Here is a 22,799-nt window from a genome sequence, read left to right as displayed (position 1 = left end):
TCTTAAACAATGGGACAACATTCGCTAACCTCCAATCTTCCGGTACTATACCAGAGGCCAACGACAACCTGAAGATCAGAGCCAGAGGCTCTGCAATCACTTCTCTTGCCTCCCAGAGAATCCTGGGGTAAATCCCATCCGGACCAGGGGACTTATCTATTTTCAGACCCTCCAGAATATCCAGCACATCCTCCTTATCAACTGTAACACTGTCAATTCTACTCCCCTGCAACCCAGTGTCCTCCTCAGCTATATCCATGTCCCCCTGCGTGAACACCGAAGAGAAATATTGGTTCAATGCTTCACCAATCTCCTCCGGTTCCACACATAACTTCCCTCTGCCGTCTATAACTGGCCCTAATCTTGCCCTAACCAACCTTCTGTTCTTGACATACCTATAGAACGCCTTAGGATTCTCCTTAACCCTAACAGCCAAAGTCTTCTCATGTCCTCTTTTAGCCCTTCTTAACTCACTCTTCAACTCCCTCCTAGCCAATCTAAAGTTTTCTAGTGCGCTACCCGAGCCCACACGTCTCATCCGAACATAAGCCTCCTTTTTCTTTTTAACCAACGTCAGCGGCAACAGGATTTAACCAACACACAGCTGGACACAGCTGGAGAACTGCCCATCACACAGGAATCCCAGATTAATGAACACACCTTCCATTAGACAGAACTAACAGGGCTCAGACCCAGGCTGCACTGCATCCATTTCAGGCCAGTCTCTATAGAAACCACACCGGGGTTAAGGCAGGGGTGGCTTTTACTGGGCTGCAGTGCAAGGGCTCGAATGGGGGGGGGTGGCGGTAATGAGCTGGGAAGGTTTCACACGACTGTGGGGAGGTGGGAGAGGGGCTTTCACCCACTGAAATGTTAATTCCAAGCAGGGGACAGAGGAACAGCTGAGACGGGTTAGCAGCTGATAAATTGACATGCAGAGAATCAGACAAGTGAAGCAATGAAGTGCACTGTGACCCTCAGAGTGGTCCTGATTGTTCACCGAGTTTTAACCCCTCGTTCTCAGCCTTCACATTGAGCAGAGTGTTCTGGAACTGACAGACTGTTGGCTGACTGGACGATCTTGAGCATCCTTTGGAACTGTGGCCATGGGCCACTCTTAGGATGGTTTTGTGGATACTGAACGTTCACCCTTGTGCTTAGTGCAAACAGCAGCCTGAGATCACAGTGACTCTAATGGCTGGGCTGAAAATGGAACATCCAATTGCCTGGCTGATGTTGTGGGGTGAACGTTGATGCAGAGCCAATACTCTCTGACACACTGGAGACACCTTCAGCTCAAAGTCACAGAACTCTGGAGCAAAAGTGGACCTTTGGAAACAAATACTAACTCAGTTCTCCCTCATTCTCACTGCAATGAGGAGTTAATCAGGGAGATGGGGTGTTGTTGCTCTCGGCGTCATTGTTTAAATTAGGAGACAGGAACCGTAAGCAAGACAACAAACCCTCCATCTACACACTGACCAGAGCAAAGAACCTCATTGGATACGACTATACCCTTAACATTGCAAATCACTCTCACTGTGTCCCAGGCTCGAAAAGAAGCAGACCCTCCAGGAAAGTGTGCGGTCCTACAGGTGAGAGTGAAACAACACAGTCCCAAAGCCCCCCACCCCCAGCTTACTGCTTGAAGATGTCCAGTTTCTAGAAAACAAGTGAGACAAACTTAAAGCCAAACTCACTTTCTAAAGAGAACTGAGGGATTGCTGTGTGCTCTGTTTCATGGAGATGTGGCTCACTCCTGCTTCACCGGACTGTGTCCTACACCCAGAGAGCTTCTCAATCCATCGAATGGACCATCAGCTTCAGACAAGGCAAGGGGAGGTGGCGTCTGCTTCTTAATCAACACCTCATGGTGCCTAGACGTAGCAATACTGGCAACTTTCTCTCCCCAGACCTAGAATACCTGACGATAAAATACCACCCCTACGACCTTCCACGGGAGTTCACCTCCGTTATCCTGATGGCAGTTTACACCCGGATGCTGACCTTCATAGCGAGGGGGATTGAATATAAAAGTAGGGAGGTCTTGCTGCAGCTGTATAGGGCATTGGTGGGGCTGCAGCTGGAGTACTGTGTGCAGTTTTGGGCGCCGTACTTACGCAAGGATATTTTGGCCTTGGAGGGAGTGCAGAGGAGGTTTACTAGGCTGATACCGGAGATGAGGGGGTTGAGCTATGAGGAGAGGCTGAATAAACTAGGCTTGTACTCATTAGAGTTTAGAAGAATGAGGGGAGATCTCATTGAGACGTATAAGATGATGAATGGGATGGCTAGGATAGAGGTGGAGAGGCTCTTCCCGCTCAGAAAGGACAGTAGGACTAGGGGGCACAGCCTCAAGATAAAGGGGGGGCGGTTTAGAACGGAGTTGAGGAGGAACTTCTTCACTCAAAGGGTGGTGAATCTCTGGAATTCTCTGCCCATTGAAGTGGTGGAGGCTGCCTCGCTAAATATATTTAAGACGCGGGTTGATGAGTTCTTGATAAGAGAGGGGATTAAGGGTTATGGGGAGAGGGCGGGAATGTGGAACTGAGCCACGACAGATCAGCCATGATCTTATTGAATGGCGGGGCAGGCTCGAAGGGCTAGATGGCCTACTCCTGCTCCTATTTCTTATGTTCTTATGTTCATGTGAACATGAAGATCGCGCTGGACGAAATATATCCCACTACGAATAGCCTTGAGACAAAACATCCCGAGGCCTTGTTCATCGTGACCAAGATCTACCAAGTTATCACCAATGTGTTTCCTGTTCCACCGGAGGCTGAAATGTCCTAGCCCACTGCTACACAAATATCAAACATGCCTACCGCTCTATCGTCCGCCCACACTCTGGTAAATCAGACCACAAGCCTGTGCTGCTGCTCCCGACTTACAAACAAAAACTGAAGTGGGACAATCCGTCAAAGGAATTTGTGCAATGTTGGTCTGAGGAATCGGATGATCTCCTACGGGACTGCTTAGAGTCAGTGGATTGGTCAGTATTTAAACACTCTGTGGCCAGCCTGAATGAATACACCACCCACAGGAACTGACTTCAGTCGTAAATGTATAAAAAACTGTGGGCAGCTGAGAGTCACCCACATTGCTGTGGCTCTGGATTCACATGTAGGCCAGACCGGGTAAGGACAGTAGATTTCCTTCCCTAAAGGACATTAATGAATCAGATGGGTTTTTACAATAAACATCAATCGTTTCATGGGATCAGTTGCAGATTTTATTCATTGAATTTAATAAATTTGAATTTAGTCCAGTGAAATTAGACAATACTCCTGTCTCCCAGGACAGTGAGAGTTTGACTGATATTGGGTTGGTATGTGTGTGTGTGTGTGTGTGTGTATCATTCTCTCTCACTCTCTGTCTCTATCATACTCTCACTCTCTCACTCACTCTCTCTCTCTCTCACACTCTCTCTCTCTCAGTCACTCTTACTTCCTCTCACTCACTCTCTCTCTCTCTAACCCTCTCTCTCACTCACGCACTCCAGCTTTCTCGCTCTCTCTGTCTCCCTCTCTCTAACCCTCCCTTTCTTGCTCACTCTCTAACTCACTCTCTCCGCCTGTCCTTCTCTCTAAATCTGTCTTTCTCTCTCACTCACCCTGTCTGTCTCTCTTTCTCTCTCTCTCTCTAACTCTCTCTTTCCCACTCATTCTCTCACTCTCTCTCACGGTCTCTCTCTCTCTCTCTGTAGGGGCCTCAGGGGGAGCCGGGCCCAGCGGGGCAGCAGGGAATCCCAGGACCACAAGTAAGTTAGAGGCTGAGAGGGCAGATTGTCATTGTGTGTATGGGGGTGGGGGTGGGGGCGGGGGGGGAGGGGGGGGCAGGGTCAGTAATGATCGGAACAGGGAAAAGAGAGAAATGGTGAGAGATAAAGGGAGTCTGGAAGAAGGGGAGGATAGAGGAGGAGGCTGTGCAGGGAGTGGAGGAGTGAGAAAAGTGTGGAGTTTGGAGAGGAGAGGTGATTGAAGAGGTTGGAGGGGAATGGGTGGTGTCGGGGTTATTTGGGAGTTGGAGAGGTTAGTTTGGGGGGGGTTGAAGGGTAGGATATTTGAGGTGTTGAAGGAGGGCAGGTTGGTGCAAAAGGTTAAATCTCATGGGATACAAGGAGAGGTGGCGAGATGGGTGGAGAACTGGCTGGGCCACAGGAGACAGAGGGTAGCAGTGGGAGGGTCTTTTTCCGGCTGGAGGTCTGTGACTAGTGATGTTCCACAGGGCTCTGTACTGGGACCTCTGCTGTTTGTGATATATATAAATGATTTGGAAGAAGGTGTAACTGGTGTGATCAGTAAGTTTGCGGATGACATGAAGATGGCTGGACTTGCGGATAGTGATGAACATTGTCAGAGAATACAGCAGGATAGAGATAGGCTGGAAAATTAGGCGGAGAAATGGCAGATGGAATTTAATCCAGATAAATGCGAGGTGATGCATTTTGGTAGAACTAATGTAGGGCTGAGTTATACAATAAATGGCAGAACCATCAGGAGCATAGACACACAGAGGGACCTGGGGGTGCAAGTCCACAGATCCTTAAAGGTGGCAGCACAGGTGGAGAAGGTGGTGAAGACGGCATATGGTATGCTTGCCTTTATAGGACGGGGTATAGAGTATAAAAATTGGCGTCTGATGTTACAGCTGTATAGAATGTTGGTTCGGTCACATTTGGAATACTGTGTCCAGTTCTGGTCGCCACACTACCAGAAGGACGTGGAGGCTTTGGAGCGAGTACAGAGAAGGTTTACCAGGATGTTGCCTGGTATGGAGGGTATTAACTATGAGGAGAGATTGGGTAAACTGGGGTTGTTCTCCCTGGAAAGACGGAGGATGAGGGGAGACCTAATAGAGGTGTACAAAATTATGAGGGGTATGGATAGAGTGAACAGTGGGAAGCTTTTTCCCAGGTCGGAGGTGACGATCACGAGGGGTCACAGGTTCAAGGTGAGGGGGGCGAGGTTTAACTCAGATATCAGAGGGACGTATTTTACACAGAGGGTGATGGAGGCGGACACGCTGGGATGGTTTAAGACTTATCTGGACAGTCACATGAGCAGAGTGGGAATGGAGGGATACAAACAAATGGTCTTGGACTAATGACCGGCGCAGGCTTGGAGGGCTGAAGGGCCTGTTTCCTGTGCTGTACTGTTCTTTGTTCTTTGTTTGAGGGGTTTGAAGGGGAGTGCGTGATTAAGAGGTGGGACAGGTGGGGTGGGGGGCTTGGTGAGGGCAGGTGGTTGAACGAAGAACAAAGAAAATTCCAGCACGGGAACAGGCCCTTCGGCCCTCCAAACCTGCACTGACCATGCTGCCCGACTGAACTAAAACCCCCTCCCCTTCCGGGGACCATATCCCTCTGTTCCCATCCCATTCATGGATTGGTCAAGACGCCCCTCAGAACTCATTATCCTATCTGCTTCCTCCCCAGTGAGTCCCAGCCAGGGGAGTGGGGTTTAGGAGGAGGCGGTGTAAGGGAGTTTAGAGGGGAATGCGTGGCGGAGGTGGTTCATAATGGGTAGTTAGGGTTGGGAGAAAGTGGGCGATTGGAGGGGGTTTGGAGGGGGATGGTGTTGGGGGGAATTGGAGGGGAGTACGTGGTTGGGGGGGGCTGTGGGAGCGGGTGGTTGCAGGAGTTGGGCTAGGGTAAGGTGGTGTAGGGAGGGGGGAGGTGTAGGGAGGGTTTAGGGGAGCAATGTAGAGGGGTTCTGGGGGGGAGTGGGTGGTTGGACGGGGGGTGGCTGGTTGCGGGGGGTTTGGGGGGGAGCGGGTGGTTGGGGGAGTGGCTGGTTGCGGGGGTTGGGGGTAGCAGGCGGTTGGGGGGGGTTGGCTCATTGCTGAGTTTGGCAGGGAGCAGGTGGTTGGGAGGGGTTGGCTGGTTGTGGGGGGTTTGGGGGCGAGTGGGCTTTTGGGGGGGGGGTAGCTGGTTGTGGGGGGTTGGGGGGACCGGGCGGTTGGGGGAGTAGCTGGCTGGGTGGAGCGGGCAGTTGGACGGAGGGGGGGTGGCAGTGGCTGGTTGCAGGGGGTATGGGGGGTAGCGGGTGGTTGGACGGGGGGGGTGTGTGGCTGGGTTTTGGGGGGGAGCGGGCGGTTGGACGGGGGGTGTGTGGCTGGGTTTTGGGGGGGAGCGGGCGGTTGGACGGGGGGGTGTGTGGCTGGGTTTTGGGGGGTAGCGGGCGGTTGGACGGGGGGGTGTGGCTGGGTTTTGGGGGGTAGCGGGCGGTTGGACGGGGGGGTGTGTGGCTGGGTTTTGGGGGGGAGCGGGCGGTTGGACGGGGGGTGTGTGGCTGGGTTTTGGGGGGGAGCGGGCGGTTGGACGGGGGGGTGTGTGGCTGGGTTTTGGGGGGTAGCGGGCGGTTGGACGGGGGGGTGTGGCTGGGTTTTGGGGGGTAGCGGGTGGTTGGACGGGGGGATGTGGCTGGGTTTTGGGGGGGTAGCGGGCGGTTGGACGGGGGGATGTGGCTGGGTTTTGGGGGATAGTGGGCGGTTGGACGGGGGGGGGGTGGCTGGGTTTTGGGGGATAGTGGGCGGTTGGACGGGGGGGGGGTGGCTGGGTTTTGGGGGGTAGCGGGCGGTTGGACGGGGGGGGTGTGGCTGGGTTTTGGGGGGTAGCGGGCGGTTGGACGGGGGGGTGTGGCTGGGTTTTGGGGGGAGTGGGCAGTTGGACGGGGGGGGGGGTGGCTGGGTTTTGGGGGGTAGCGGGCGGTCGCGGTGAGCTTGCTGAGCTTTGCTGCCTACAGGCGTGTGGGAAGCTCTGGATCGTGTTTGGAATATTAATAAGTGAGGGACCACCTGCGGGGATTTGTGAGAAGGATCAGATTCCTCCTGGAAAGCTGTTCCAGTCCAGCTTTGCCGCAGCACTGTACCCTCCTTCCCAACATTAATAAAACAAAAAGTCAGGCAGTGAAGATTTATTGAAAATGGTTGGGTTCCAGTTCACTTCTTTAGGAGGAAATCCCTTCCCTGAAATGAATGCAGGTCTGAAATGATTGGAAAAGTTTCTCTCTCTGCCTCACTCGCTCTCTCTCTCTCTCTCTCCACACTCAGGGTCTCCCCGGCCCACAAGGTACAATCGGACCTCCTGGAGCGAAGGTAAGTCTTAAAAAGAACCAGCAGTGATTTCGGGATTCAGTCTGCTTTCGACGGGATTCCCTGAGAGTTGGAATTTTCTTGCAGTTTTCAGGATTTGTGATATTTGATTGTGATTTTGTTTGGTTTTAAAGGGGCCTCAGGGGAAGGCTGGGTTGCCAGGCCTGGCAGGAGCTGATGGGCCTCCAGTAAGTCAATAACTCCTCTTATTACCGACTAAAGAATCTCCTCACTTTCCCTTTGCAAAACATCAGTGGATTTTAAAACCATCCACTTTAATGATAAAAACTCTTGTCAAAGCAGAGTGCTTTAGTCAGAGTTAAACGCCTCCCTCTGCTCTGAGAACACACCCTTTGATTTATTTTCTAACAGGGGCACCCAGGCAAAGAGGGGCCATCTGGAGAGAAAGGTGCACAGGTAAGGTTCACATCACTCGTCAGCTCCCCAAATTCATCGCCATGCCAACCGCAGATTGGAACGGATTTGATTGCTAACAATCTCCTTTTGCTAATTTCTATTGTCAGGGGTCGTCCGGTCCCCAGGGCCCAATCGGCTACCCAGGACCACGAGGAGTGAAGGTAAACCTGACCAAAGTCTCTCTTTGGTATTAAGAAGCTGAATTTCTTTCTGAGCCTGGAATCTCACGGTTCTGCCTCTGTTTGTGTTTGGGACAGGGTGCTGACGGAGTCCGTGGCCTCAAGGGTGGAAAAGGAGAGAAGGTAAAAATTCTATTGAATCAAATGATAATTTTTTCCCATTTATATTCAGCTTCATTTGTCAGGATCTTTTATTTCATTGGACCGAACTCAGCAACTGAATCCTTTAGAAAAAAAACTACATTTTGCATTAGTGAACCCATCACTAACGTCCTTTAGGAAAGAAATCTGCCATCCTTACCCAGTCTGGCCCATGTGTGATTCCAGAGACACAGCATTGTGACTGACTCTCAATAGGCTTCAGGCACCCAGGGTTGGGTAATAAATTTTGGCCAGTCAGTGACACCTGAATCCCACAAATAAATAAAAAAAAATTCCAATTGATTCTTGGATGAGAGTCTCAATGGTAAAGCTGATATTGCCCATTGCTAACTCTCCACAGTGTTGGGAAAGTGACCTTCCTGAACCAGTGTCTGTCTCTGTGGATTCCAGCCTTTCGCTGCAGCACAGGGACCTGAGGCCATGAGGGAGAGGAGGGAGATCCTCTTTGTAGAGGGTGGCAGCAGGAGGTCACCTCACTATTCAGCACCATCTCCATCTGCCTTCAATTCTTCATTCTCTCTTCCCTCCTGCTCCTGCTGATGAGGTGTCTCCCTCCTGGACCGCAGCATCCTCAAGGTTCACACCTCCCTGGGGAACCTTGTTATAGAGAAGGCAGCAGATCAGTACAATGAATGAGACCCTTGGTGGAGGGGAGTGTGGGACAGCAGACCCGATGCCCCCTGGTCCTGCTTTGCCCCCTCAGTTGTGATCCAAATGGATCCAGTTGGGTGAAGAGGGGCCAGTCACCAGGGTGATGCATTGGTGATGTAGTCGGCTACCCATTGCCACAGAGGTCCGCACTGACAAGGGCACCGATGTCTGTTACCCTCTGACTGGGCAGTTACAGTCTCCTGTGGTTCCTGTGCAATGTCAGGAAGACAATCACCCCCTGAACTCACAAAGATCTCACCACTGACTCCTCCAGGATGCGTGATTGGCTGCTACAGCTTTCATTTCAAATTGTTACACCCTATAAACATTGAAAACATTTTTGCAGAGGTTTTTAAACTCTTCTTGTTCCCATGACTTGCTCTCAACATGGTACAATTTCTATGTAGCAGGATGGATACAGGTACAATGGAACACTCTCTCCTGGAACATTGGAAACATTTCAGGAGACAGGCCTCACAATTGGTGCAGACTTATTCTCCATCCCTTACTCTCCCTCCCTCACTCTCCTTCCCTCCCTCCCTCACTCTCCTTCCCTCCCTCCCTCCTTCACCCTCCCTCCCTCCTTCACCCTCCCTCCCTCCTTCACCCTCTCTCACTCGCCCTTCTCACTCGCCATCCCTCCCTCGCCCTCCCTCCTTCACTCTCCCTCCCTCCTTCACTCTCCCTCCCTCCTTCACTCTCCCTCCCTCCTTCACTCTCCCTCCCTTCTTCACTCTCCCTCCCTCCTTCACTTTCCCTCCCTCCCTCCCTCGTCCTCCCTCCCTCGCCCTCCCTCCTTCACTCTCCCTCCCTCACTCTCCCTTATTCTCCCTCTGTCACTCTCCCTCCCTCAGAGAGTGCAGAATGTAGTGTTACAGTCATAGCTAGGGTGTAGAGGTCGGTCCATTCAAAAGTCTGACAGCAGCAGGGAAGAAGTTGTTATTGAGTCGGTTGGTACGTGACCTCAGACTTTTGTATCTTTTTCCCTGATGGAAGAAGGTGGAAAAGAGAATGTCTGGGGTGCGTGGGGTCCTTAATTATGCGACTGCTTTCCCGAGGCAGCGGGAAGTGTAGACAGAGTCAGTGAGTGGGAGGCTGGTTTGTGTGATGGATTGGGCTACATTCACAACCTTTTGTAGTTCCTTGCAGTCTTGGGCAGAGCAGGAGCCCAGACCAAGCTGTGAAACGCCCAGAAAGAATGCTTTCTATGGGGCATCTGTAAAGGATGATGAGAGTCATAGCGGACCTGCTAAATTTCTTCTCCTGACCTGACCTGTCCTGGTCCCCCCCCATGCTAACACGAAACTTAAGAAAGCCCACCAATGTCTCATTGATGGGGCTTTCTTAACTATAGTGTCGGCATTGGGGGGACCAGGACAGGTTATTGGTGATCTAGACACCTAAAATCTTGAAGCTCTCGATCTTTTCTACTTCATCCCCATTGATGTAGACAGGGACATGTTCTCCTTTACACTTCCTGAAGTCGATGACAATCTCCTTTGTTTTGTTGACATTGAGGGAGAGATTATTGTTGCCGCACCAGTTCACCAGATTCTCTATCTCATTCCTGTACTCTGTCTCGTCATTGTTTGAGATCCGACCCACTACGGTGGTGTCATCAGCAAACTTAAAAATTGAGTTGGAGGGGGATTTGGCCGCACAGTCACAGGTGTATAAGGAGTACAGTAGGGGGCTGAGAACACAGCCTTGTGGGGCACCGGTGTTGAGGATGATGGTGGAGGAGGTGGTGGTTTCACTTAGGAAGTTCAGGATCCAGTCACAGAGGGAGGAGCCGAGGCCCAGGCCACGGAGTTTGGAGATGAGTTTTGTGGGAATAATGGTGTTGAAGGTTGGGCTGTCGTCAATAAATAGGAGTCTGACATAATTGCTATCGAGGTGTTCCAGGGTTGAGTGCAAGGCCAGGAAGATGGCATCTGCTGTGGACCTGTTGCGGCGATAGGCAAACTGTACTGGATCCAGGCAGTCCGGGAGGCTGGAATTGATTCGTGCCGTGACTAACCTTTCGAAGCTCTTCACAATGATGGATGTCAGAGCCACCGGCCGATAGTCAGTAAGGCCACGCTGCTTTGTAGGTACCGGGAGGATGGTCACCTTCTTGAAGCAGATTGGGACCTTAGATTGTTGTAAAGAGAGGTTGGAGATATCTGTGAATATCCCACCCCCCCCCCAGCTGATCCACACAGGATCCAAGTGCACATCCGGGTATCCCATCCGGGCCAGTCACTTCCCGTGGGTTGACCTTGGAGAAAGCTGCTCTGACATCTGCAATGGTGACCCCGGATACAGGTTCATCCAGGGCTGCCAGGGTGGAGGGTGTGCTCTCACTGACCTCTTGCTCAAAACAAGTGTAGAATTCATTGAGCTGATCAGGAAGGGGTGTGTTGGAGCCGGTGATTTTACATTCCTTCATCGTGTAGCCCGTTATGTCTTGCAGAACTTGCCATAGTCGACAGGGGTCTGTGTGGCTGGGAAGTGAAAGAATGTCGGATGTAATGTTAAGTTCCATTGACAATTTGTTCATTGGATCTGTCAATGGTGATAAATCGTGTGAAAAGCTGAAGGTGAGGCAGATGAAGAGTGTGTGAAGCTGAACACGACTAAGTTTACAGATGATACAAAGATATGTAGAGAGACTGGTAGTACCAAGGACACAGGGGGGCTGGAGAAGGACTTGGACAGGTTAGGAAAGTGGGCAAAGAAATAGCAGATGGAATATAATGTGGAAAAATGTGAGGTTCTGCACATTGGGAGGAGGATTGGAGGCAGAGACTATTCTCTAAATGGAAAATGCTTAGGAAATCAGAAACACAAAAGGACTTGGGAGTCCTTGGTCAAGATTCTCTTAAGATTAACATGCAGGTTCAGTCAGCAGTTAGGAAGGTAAATACAATGTTAGCATTCATGTCGAGAGGGCTAGAATACAAGAGCAGGGATGGACTTCTGAGGCTGTATAAGGCTCTGGGGTCAGACCCCATTTGGAGAATTGTGAGCAGTTTTGGGCCCCATATCTCAGGAAGGATGTGCTGGACTTGGAAAGGGTCCAGAGGAGGTTCACAAGAACAATCCCAGGAATGAAGAGCTTGTGGTCTGAGGAACGGGTTGAGGACTCTGTGTCTGTACTTGATGGAGTTTAGAAGGATGAGAGGGGAATCTCATTGAAACTTACAGGATACTGTGAGGCCCTGGATAGAGTGGACGTGGAGAGGATGTTCCCACTAGTAGGAAAAACTGGAACCAGAGATGACAACCTCAGGCTAAAGGGACGATCCTTTAAAACAGAGATGAGGAGGAATTTCTTCAGCCAGAGAGTGGGGAATCTGTCGAACTCTTTGCCGCAGAAGGCTGTGGAGGGCCAGGTCATTGAGTGTCTTTAAGACAGAGATGGATAGGTTCCTGATTAACAATGGGATCGGGGGTTATGGGGAAAAGGCAGGAGAATGGGGATGAGAAAAATATCAGCCATGATTAAATGGCGGAGCAGACTCGATGGGTCGAGTGGCCTCATTCTGCTCCTATGTTTTATGGTCTTATCGTCTCAGTCTCACAACACAGGGTTAAAGTCCAACAAGTTTATTTGGAATCATGAGCTTTGGGAGCACTGCTCCTTCCTCAGGTGGGTGATGAAAGAGGGGATTTGTGGAAAGTAGGAAATCTGTGAAAGGACTGGAGAATGTCCCAGTGATCAGCTGTAAATCGATAAAAATCCATGCTCTGTTTTAGACCCCACACTGTCACCCTATTGGACAAATAGCATCGACCAGAGGTCATCCCTTAAAAGGGCCTCGCTTCATTGGCAATGTCTTTAACTCCAATGACCAGATATTCATGGGACTGCGGATTTCTCTTCATTTATTCTCAGACTGTGGGTGTCGCTGGCTAGACCAGCATTTATTACCCATCCCTAATTGCCTCTTAAGAAGGTGGTGATGAGCTGCCTCCTTGAATTGCTGCAGTCCCTGAGGTGTAGGTACACCCACAGTGCTGTTAGGGAAGGAGTTGCAGGATTTTGACCCAGTGACAGTGAAGGAATGGGGGAAGCTCCAGGTGGTGAGTGACTCGGAGGGGGATTTCCAGGCGGTGAGTGACTCGGAGTGGGATTTCCAGATGGTGAGTGACTCGGAGGGGGATTTCCAGGTGGTGAGTGACCCAGAGGGGGATTTCCAGGTGGTGAGTGACCCAGAGGGGGACCTCCAGGTGGTGAGTGACTCGGAGGGGAAGCTCCAGGTGGTGAGTGACTCGGAGGGGGATCTCCAGGTGGTGAGTGACTCAGAGGGGGACCTCCAGGTGGTGAGTGACTCAGAGGGGGACCTCCAGCTGGTGAGTGACTCAGAGGGGGATCTCCAGCTGGTGAGTGACTCGGAGGGGGATCTCCAGGTGGTGAGTGACTCGGAGGGGAACCTCCAGCTGGTGAGTGACTCAGAGGGGGATCTCCAGGTGGTGAGTGACTCAGAGGGGGATCTCCAGGTGGTGAGTGACTCGGAGGGGGATCTCCAGGTGGTGAGTGACTCGGAGGGGGATCTCCAGGTGGTGAGTGACTCGGAGGGGGATCTCCAGGTGGTGAGTGACTCGGAGGGAGATCTCCAGGTGGTGAGTGACTCGGAGGGGAACCTCCAGTTGGTGTTCCTGGGTATCTGCTGCCCTTACTGATCAATGAAAATAAAAGCTGATCGTTCACAGGGAAGTGTTTCTGAAACTTCCCAATGAGACGGTCGATGCAAATGGAAAATTGTACAAAGTAAACTGGAGCGTCTGAGTGTTTCCAGAATTTGGTATTTTTCAATGATACATTTGATTGAAAATAGATGGTTTAACTGAAAGCAGATCCGGCAATGTTTTACTGGCACTGTGGATTAATATTTTCAGGCAAGTTGATGATGAATATTGAGATTTTTTGATGGGATGGTACAGTGGAATTTGAGAAATATGTTCTTAATAAAATTATATCACAAGGGAGTCAGCCTTCTGGCTATTCAAATATAAAACAAATTCAAGCCAGCAAAATGTTTATGTGAGTCTGATTGAGAAAGTGTTTGTCCCTCCGCAATGAGGAGGAAATACTCAGGGGGAAGGTCCGAGATAACCCAGAGGGAGGGGAGGGAGGTGCAGGGGGGGAGAGGAAGGGGTGGCGGGGAGAGGGGACAGGGTTGGCGGGGAGAGGGGAGGGAGGTTGGTGAGGGGAGAGGGGAGGGGGTTGGCGAGGGGAAGGGAGGGAGGTTGGTGAGGGGAGAGGAAGGGGTGGTGGGGAGAGGGGAGAGGGTTGGCGAGGGGAAGAGAGGGAGGTGGCGGGGGAGGTGGAGGAGGAGGGGAGGGAGGTTGACGAGGGGAGAGGAAGAGGGTGGCAGGGGGAAGGGGGGAGGTGGCGGGGGAGGGGAGGGGGTTGGTGAGAGGCGGGGAGGGGGTGGTGGGGGAAGGGAGGAGTGGTGGGGAGGGGAGGGGGTGGTGCGGGAAGGGAGGAGTGGTGGGGGGTGTGTGTCAGCGGGATTTAAGCTGAAACATAGAAACTGGCAAAGGTTAGCGCCAGCCTCGATTCAGAACGAGGCCAAAATGGGCTTAAGAAATAATCAGGAAGGAGAAAGTAAACTGAGGGCAAGTTAACAGGAAACACAGAAACAGACAATTAGAGCTTTATAAATAGATTAAAAAGTAGACAAAAGTAAAAGAAAGCAATGGTCCTGAGAGAATGAAACTGGGGAAGTTATTATGACAATAAGGAAATGGCAGAGGAGCTGAATAGATACTTTTTTTTATTGTAGAGGATTCTAAACATCCCAGAAATAATAAAACCAAACTAACAGGAAGCAGTGAGTGGTGATAAGGAGTCTCTCTCAGATTGGGGGGGCAGTAGCCAGTAGAGTGTCACAGGGATCAGTGCTGGGACTGTAACTCCTCACAATGTATATGAATGATTTGGAGGAAGGAACAGAGTGCTCTGTAGTTTAATTTACAGCTAATACAAAGGTGGAAGGAAAGGCAGGCTGTAAAGGGGATACGAATATTTTACAGAGAAACATCAGAATATCGGAATTGGGAACAGAAATGGACAAATCCAGTCCTTCCAGCCTGCTCCGCCATTCACTCAGATCATTGCTGATCTCTCCCTGGTCTCAGATCCACCTCCCCACCTGTTTCCCAGGTCCCTTTATTCTTTTATCAGAAATATATCTATCTCCTTCTTGAAACTATTCAATGATTCAGTCTCCACTGCGCGATGGCTCAGTGAGTTCCACAAATTCACCCCTCCTCTGTGAGAAGTAGATCCTCCCCAGCTCAGTGTTAAATCTACCGCCTCTCAGCCTACACCTGTGACCTCTCGTTCGGGATGCCCCACAAGGGGAAATATTTGGTCTACATTTATCAATCCATTTTAAAATTTAATATACCTCGATCAGATCCCCTCTCATCTTGGGGACCACGTGCAGTGTGTCAAAATTCACAGATGACACTAAGATGAGTGGCAGAGCAAAGTGTGCAGAGGATGCTAAAAGTCTGCAAAGGGATATAGATAGTCTCAGTGAGTGGGTGAGGGTCTGGCAGATGGAGTACAATGTTGGTAAATGTGAGGTCATCCATTTTGGTCGGAATAACAGCAAAATGGACTATTATTTAAATGGTAAAAAATTGCAGCATGCTGCTGTGCAGAGGGATCTGGGTGTCCTTGTACAGGAATCTCAAGGAGTTGGTTTGCAGGTGCAGCAGGTAATTAAGAAGCAAATGGAATTTTGTCCTTCATTGCCAGAGGGATGGAGTTTAAAAACAGTGAGTTTATGTTGCAGCTGTATAAGGTGCTGGTGAGGCCACACCTGGAGTTACTGTGTACAGTTTTGGTCTCCTTACTTGAGAAAGGATATACTGGCACTGGAGGGGGTGCAGAGGAGATTCACTGGGTTGATTCCGGAGTTGAGAGGGTTGGATTATGAGGAGAGACTGAGTAGACTGGGGCTATACTCATTGGAATTCAGAAGAATGAGGGGAGATCTTATAGAAACATATAAGATTATGAAGGGAATAGATAAGATAGAAGCAGGGAAGTTGTTTCCACTGGCGGGTGAAACTAGAACTAGGGGCATAGCCTCAAAATAAGGGGAAGCAGATTTCGGACTGAGTTGAGGAGGAACTTCTTCACACAAAGGATTGTGAATCTGTGGAATTCCCTGCCCAGTGAAGCAGTTGAGGCTCCCTCATTGAATGTTTTTAAGGCAAGGATAGATACATTTTTGAACAGTAAAGGAATTAAGGGTTATGGTGAGCGGGCGGGTAAGTGGAGCTGAGTCCACAAAAAGATCAGCCATGATCTTATTGAATGGCAGAGCAGGCTCGAGGGGCCAGATGGCCGACTCCTACTCCTAGTTCTTATGTTCTCATCCTTCTAAACTCCAGCGAGTCCAAGCCCAAATTGTTTAATCTCTCCTCATACATCAAGCCTTCCATCCCCGGAGCCTTCTCTGAACTGCCTCCAATGCCATCACACCCTTCCTCAACTAAAGAGACCAAAGTTGGACACAATCCACCAGATGTGGTCTCACCAACACCCTGTACAATCACAACAACACTTCTTTACTTTTATACCCCAGTCGTTTTGCAATAAATGCCAACATCCCATTGGCGTTTTTTATTACATGCTGCACCTGCATACCGACTCGCTGCGATTCATGAACACAGACACCCAGATCCCTCTGCCCAGAACAAGGACACCCAGATCCCTCTGCCCAGAGCAAGGACACCCAGATCCCTCTGCCCAGAACAAGGACACCCAGATCCCTCTGCCCAGAACAAGGACACCCAGATCCCTCTGCCCAGAGCAAGGACACCCAGATCCCTCTGCCCAGAGCAAGGACACCCAGATCCCTCTGCCCAGAGTAAGGACACCCAGATCCCTCTGCCCAGAGTAAGGACACCCAGATCCCTCTGCCCAGAGTAAGGACACCCAGATCCCTCTGCCCAGAGTAAGGACACCCAGATCCCTCTGCCCAGAGCAAGGATACCCAGATCCCTCTGCCCAGAACAAGGACACCCAGATCCCTCTGCCCAGAACAAGGACGCCCAAATCCCTCTGCCCAGAACAAGGACGCCCAGATCCCTCTGCCCAGAGCAAGGACACCCAGATCCCTCTGCCCAGAGCAAGGACACCCAGATCCCTCTGCCCAGAGTAAGGACACCCAGATCCCTCTGCCCAGAACAAGGACACCCAGATCCCTCTGCCCAGAACAAGGATACCCAGATCCCTCTGCCCTAGAAGTTTATAAGATGATGAGGAGGATTGATAGAGTTATTACACAGACTATTTCCTCGGGTGGATGTAGCTGTTACTAGGGGGCATAACTATAAGGTTCATGGTGGGAGATATAGGAGGGATGTCTGAGGTAGATTCTTCACTCAAAGAGTGGTTGGGGTGTGGAATGCGCTGCCTGCTGTGATAGTGGAGTCGGACACTTTAGGAACTTTCAAGTGGTTATTGGATAGGCACATGGAGCACACCAGAATGATAGGGAGTGGGATAGCTTGATCTTGGTTTCGGACATAGCTCGGCACAACATCGAGGGCCGAAGGGCCTGTACTGTGCATGTTTTCTGTATTCTGTGTTCTATGTTCTATATCACAGGGCAGGAGTTATAGCTGGGGGAAAGGAAATTATGATGCAATTAGGCGAGATTTAGGATGTGGAAGGAAACTGCAGGGGATGGGCACAATTGAAATGTGGAGCTTGTTCAAGAAACAGCTACTGCGAGTCCTTGATAAGTATGTACCTGTCAGGCAGGGAGGAAGTGGTCGAGCGAGGGAATCGTGGTTTACTAAAGAAGTTGAATCTCTGGTGAAGAGGAAGAAGGAGACTTACGTAAAGATGAGACGTGAAGGCTCAGTTAGGGCACTGGAGAGTTACAAGTTAGCCAGGAAGGAGCTAAAGAGAGAGCTAAGAAGAGCCAGGAGGGGATATGAGAAATCTTTGGCAGGTAGGATCAAGGAAAACCCTAAAGCTTTCTATAGGCGTGTTAGGAATAAAAGAATGACTAGGGTAAGATTAGGGCCAGTCAGAGACAGTAGTGGGAAGTTGTGCGTGGAGTCCGAAGAGATAGGAGAGGCGTTAAATGAATATTTTTCATCAGTATTCACACAGGACAAAGACGATGTTGTCGAGGAGAATACTGAGATACAGGCGATTAGACTAGACGGGATTGAGGTTCATAAGGAGGAGGTGTTCACAATTCTGGAAAGTGTGAAAATAGATAAGTCCCCTGGGCCGGATGGGATTTATCCTCGGGTTCTCTGGGAGGCTAGGGAGGAGATTGCAGAGCCTTTGGCTTTGATCTTTATGTCGTCATTGGCTACAGGTATAGTGCCAGAAGACTGGAGGATAGCAAATGTTGTCCCCTTATTCAAGAAGGGGAGTAGAGACCATCCTGGGAATTATAGACCAGTGAGCCTTACTTCTGTTGTGGGCAAAGTTTTGGAAAGGATTATAAGAGATAGGATTTATAATCATCAAGAGAGAAATAATTTGATTAGGGATAGTCAACATGGTTTTGTGAAGGGTAGGTCGTGCCTCACAAACCTTATCGAGTTTTTTGAAAAGGTGACCAAAGAGGTGGATAAGGGTAAGGCAGTTGACGTGGTGTATATGGATTTTAGCAAAGCGTTTGATAAGGTTCCCCATGGTAGGCTACTGCAGAAAATGCAGATGCATGGGATTGAGGGTGATTTAGCAGTTTGGATCAGGAATTGGCTAGCTGATAGAAGACAGAGGGTGGTGTTTGATGGGAAATGTTCATCCTGGAGTTCAGTTACAAATGGTGTACCTCAGGGATCTGTTTTGGGGTCACTGCTGTTTGTCATTTTTATAAATGATCTAGATGAGGGTGTAGAAGGATGGATTAGTAAATTTGCGGATGACACTAAAGTCAGTGGAGTTATGATCAGTGTGGATGGATGTTGCAGGTTACAGAGGGACATAGATAAGCTGCAGAGCTGGGCTGAGAGGTGGCAAATGGAGTTTAATGTGGAAAAGTGTGAGGTGATTCACTTTGGAAGGTGTAACAGGAATACAGAGTCCTGGGTTGATGATAAGATACTTGGTAGTGTGGATGAGCAGAGAGATCTCGGTGTCCATGTGCATAGATCCCTGAAAGTTGGCACCCAGGTTGAGAAGGTTGTTAAGAAGGCGTACGGTGTGTTAGCTTTTATTGGTAGAGGGATTGAATTTCGGAGCCGTGAGGTCATGTTACAACTGTACAAAACTCTGGTGCGGCCGCACTTGGAGTATTGCGTACAGTTCTGGTCACCGCATTATAAGAAAGATGTGGAGGCATTGGAAAGGGTGCAGAGGAGGTTTACCAGGATGTTGCCTGGTATGGTGGGAAGGTCTTATGAGGAAAGGCTGAGGGACTTGAGGTTATTTTCATTTGAGAGAAGAAGGTTAAGAGGTGACCTAATTGAGGCATACAAGATGATCAGAGGATTGGATAGGGTGGACAGTGAGAGCCTTTTACCTCGGATGGTGATGGCTAACACGAGGGGACATAGCTTTAAATTAAGGGGTGGTAATTATAGGACGGATGTCAGAGGTAGGTTCTTTACTCAGAGGGTAGTAAAGGCGTGGAATGCCCTGCCTGCAGCAGTTGTGGACTTGCCAACTTTAAGGGCGTTCAAATGGTCAGTGGATAGGCATATGGATAAGATTGGAATAGTTTAGGTTAGAGGGTCATTAGATTGGTTCCACTGGTCGGCACAACATCGAGGGCCAAAGGGCTTGTACTGCGCTGTAATGTTCTATGTTCTATGAGTGGAGAATAGCCAATGTTGTTCTTTTGTTTAAGAAGTGTAGCAAGAATAATCCAGGTAATTACAGGCCGGCGAGCCTTACATCAGTGAAATAAGTGAACGTATTAGTGAGAGGCAACATGGTTTTGTGAAGGGGAGGTCGTGTCTCATGAACTTGATCGAGTTTTTCGAGGAAGTGGTGAAGATGATTGATGAGGGTCGGGCAGTGGATGTTGTCTACATGGACTTCAGTAAGGCCTTTGACAAGGTCCCTCATGGCAGACTGGTGCAGAAGGTGAAGTCACACGGGATCAGAGGTGAGCTGGAAAGGTGGATACAAAACTGGCTCGGTCAAAGAAGACAGAGGGTAGCAGTGGAAGGGTGTGTTTCTGAATGGAGGGCTGTGACAAGTGGCATTCCTCAGGGATCAGTGCTGGGACCTTTGCTGTTTGTAATATATATAAATGATTTGGAGGAAAATGTAACTGGATTGGTTAGGAAGTTTGCGGACGACACAAAGGTTGGTGGATTAGTGGATAGCGATGAGGACCATCAGAGGATACTGCAGGATACAGATCAGTTGGAGGCTTGGGCGGAGAGATGGCAGATGGAGTTTAATCCAAACAAATGTGAGATGATGCATTTTGGAAGGTCTAATACAAACAGATAATATACAGTAAATGGCAGAACCCTTAAGAGTATTGATAGGCAGAGGGATCTGGGTGTACAGGTACACAGGGCACTGAGAGTGGCAATGCAGGTGGAGAAGGTAATCAAGAAGGCATACGGCATGCTTGCCTTCATCAGCCGGGGTATTGAGTTTAAAAATTGGCAAGTCATGTTGCAGCTTTATAGAACCTTAGTTAGGCCGCACTTGGAATATAGTGTTCAATTCTGGTCGCCACACTACCAGAAGGATGTGGAGGCTTTAGAGAGGGGACAGAAAAGATTTACCAGGATGGTGCCTGGTATGGAGGGTATTACGAGGAGAGGTTGGAGAAATTTAGAAGTTTGTGGACAACACAAAGGTTGGTGGATTTAGAAATGGAGAAGTCTACAAGATTATAAGAGGCACGGACAGAGTGGATGGTCAGAAGATTTTTCCCAGGGTGGAAGAGTCAATTACTCTGGGGCATAGAACAAAGAAAAAAGAACAGAACAGCACAGGAACAGGCCCTTCAGCCCTCCAAGCCTGCACCGATCATGCACCCAACTAGACCATTTGTTTGTATCCCTCCACTCCCAGGCTGCTCATGTGACTATCCAGATAAGTCTTAAACCATCGACCTCCACCACCCTGCTTGGCAGCGCATTCCAGGCCCCCACCACCCTCTGTAAAAACGTCCCTCTGATATCGGAGTTAAACCTCACCCCCCTCACCTTGAACCTGTGACCCCTCGTGTTTGTCACCTCCAACCTGGGAAAAAGCTTCCCACTGTTCACCCTATCGATACCCCTCATAATTTTATACACCTCTATTAGGTCTCCCCTCATTCTCCGTCTTTCCAGGGAGAACAACCCCAGTTTACCCAATCTCTCCTCATAGCTAATACCCTCCATACCAGGCAACATCCTGGTAAACCTTCTCTGTACTCTCTCCAAAGCCTCCACGTCCTTCTGGTAGTGTGGCGACCAGAACTGGGCGCAGTATTCCAAATGTGGCTTAACCAACGTTCTATACAGCTGCAACATCAGATGCCAATTTTTATACTCTGTGCCCCATCCTATAAAGGCAAGCATACCATATGCCGTCTTCACCACCTTCTCCACCTGTGCTGCCACCTTTAAGGATCTGTGGACTTGCACCCCCAGGTCCCTCTGTGTGTCTATACTCCTGATGGTTCTGCCATTTATTGTATAACTCAGCCCTACATTAGTTCTACCAAAATGCATCACCTCGCATTTATCTGGATTAAATTCCATCTGCCATTTCTCTGCCCAATTTTCCACCCTATCTATATCCTGCTGTATTGTCCGACAATGTTCATCACTATCTGCAAGTCCAGCCATCTTCATGTCATCCGCAAAGTTACTGATTACACCAGTTACACCTTCTTCCAGATCATTTATATATATTACAAACAGCAGAGGTCCCAGTACAGAGCCCTGTGGAACATCACTAGTCACAGACCTCCAACCGGAAAAAGACCCCTCCACTGCTACCCTCTGTCTCCTGTGGCCCAGCCAGTTCTCCACCCATCTCGCCACCTCTTCTTGTATCCCATGAGTCTTAACCTTCTTAACCAACCTGCCATGAGGGACTTTGTCAAACGCTTTACTAAAATCCATATAGATATAAGGTGTGAGGGGCAAGGTTTAAAGGAGATGTACGAGGCAGATTTTTACACAGAGGGGGGTGGGTGCCTGGAACTCGTTGCCGGGGGAGGGAGTGGAAGTGGATACGATAGTGAGTTTTAAGGGGCATCTTGACAAATCCATGAATAGGATGGGAAGAGGGGGATATGGTCGCTGGAAGCGTCGGGGGTTTTAGTTCAGTTGGGCAGCATGGTCGGTGCAGGCTTGGAGGGGCTGAAGGGCCTGTTCCTGTGCTGGAATTTTCTTTGTTCTTTGTCCATTTGTTGAATGAACAAATGAGCAGCTGAGTGAGTGAGTGTGTCTGTGAGTGAGTGAGGGGGTGAGTGAACAGGTGAGTGAGTGAGTGAGGGTGTGAGTGAGGGTGTGAGTGAGTGGGTGAGTGAGTGAGGGTGTGAGTGAACAGGTGAGTGAGTGAGTGAGGGTGTGAGTGAACGGGTGAGTGACTGAGGGTGTAAGTGAATGGGTGAGTGAGTGAGTGAGGGTGTAAGTGAGTGAGTGAATGAGTGAGGGTGTGAGTGAACAGGTGAGTGAGTGAGTGAGGGTGTGAGTGAACGAGTGAGTGAGTGAGGCTGTAAGTGAATGGGCGAGTGACTGAGGATGTAAGTGAATGGGTGAGTGAGGGTGTGAGTGAACGAGTGAATGAGTGAGGGAGTAAGTGAGTGAGTGAGTGAGTGAGTGAGGCTGTAAGTGAACGGGTGAGTGAGTGAGGGTGTAGGTGAGCGGGTGAGTGAGGATTTGAGTGAGTGGGCGAGTGAGTGAGTGAGGGTGTAAATGAGAGGTTGAGTGAGGGCATAAGTGAGTGAGGGTGTGAGTGAGTGAGGTTGTGAGTGGGTGAGTGAGTGAGGGTGTAAGTGAGTGAGTGAGCGTGTAGGTGAGTGAGTGAGGGTGTAGGTGAACGAGTGAGTGAGTGAGGGTGTGAGTGAGTGAGTGAGTGAAGGTGTGAGTGAGCGGGTGAGTGAGTGAGCGGGCGAGGGTGTGAATGAGGGGGTGAGTGAGTGAGTGAGGGGGTGAGTGAGTGAAGGGGTGAGTGAGTGTGTGAGTGAGGGGGTGAGTGGTGGGGTGAGACTGTGAGGGAGAGTGTGAGGGAGAGTGTGAGGGAGAGTGTGAGGGAGTGTGTGAGGGAGTGTGAGGGAGAGTGTGAGGGAGAGAGTCAGTGAGAGTGTGAGTGAGTGAGGGTGTCAGTGAGGGTGGGTGTGAGTGAGG

The 22,799-nt window shown here is 50.0% G+C and overlaps 1 protein-coding gene across 1 annotated transcript in view; it reads left to right on the top strand.

The window, feature by feature from the left end:
* Nucleotides 1–22,799, top strand: part of col11a1a (collagen, type XI, alpha 1a) — a 443,284-nt gene that overhangs the window by 250,765 nt on the left and 169,720 nt on the right. Inside the window, exons 23-28 of the mRNA XM_080195067.1 lie at nt 3,710–3,763; nt 7,057–7,101; nt 7,233–7,286; nt 7,471–7,515; nt 7,623–7,676; nt 7,773–7,817. Coding sequence (XP_080051193.1) covers nt 3,710–3,763; nt 7,057–7,101; nt 7,233–7,286; nt 7,471–7,515; nt 7,623–7,676; nt 7,773–7,817 — 297 coding nt within the window. The remainder of the gene's footprint in view (nt 1–3,709; nt 3,764–7,056; nt 7,102–7,232; nt 7,287–7,470; nt 7,516–7,622; nt 7,677–7,772; nt 7,818–22,799) is intronic.

The sequence above is a fragment of the Carcharhinus amblyrhynchos genome, chromosome 9 (genome assembly GCF_965287045.1).
Source record: "Carcharhinus amblyrhynchos chromosome 9, sCarAmb.v2.hapA, whole genome shotgun sequence".
Lineage (NCBI taxonomy): Eukaryota > Metazoa > Chordata > Chondrichthyes > Carcharhiniformes > Carcharhinidae > Carcharhinus > Carcharhinus amblyrhynchos.
Note: the sequence above shows the minus strand (reverse complement) of the source record. Positions and strands in the feature narration are given on the sequence as shown.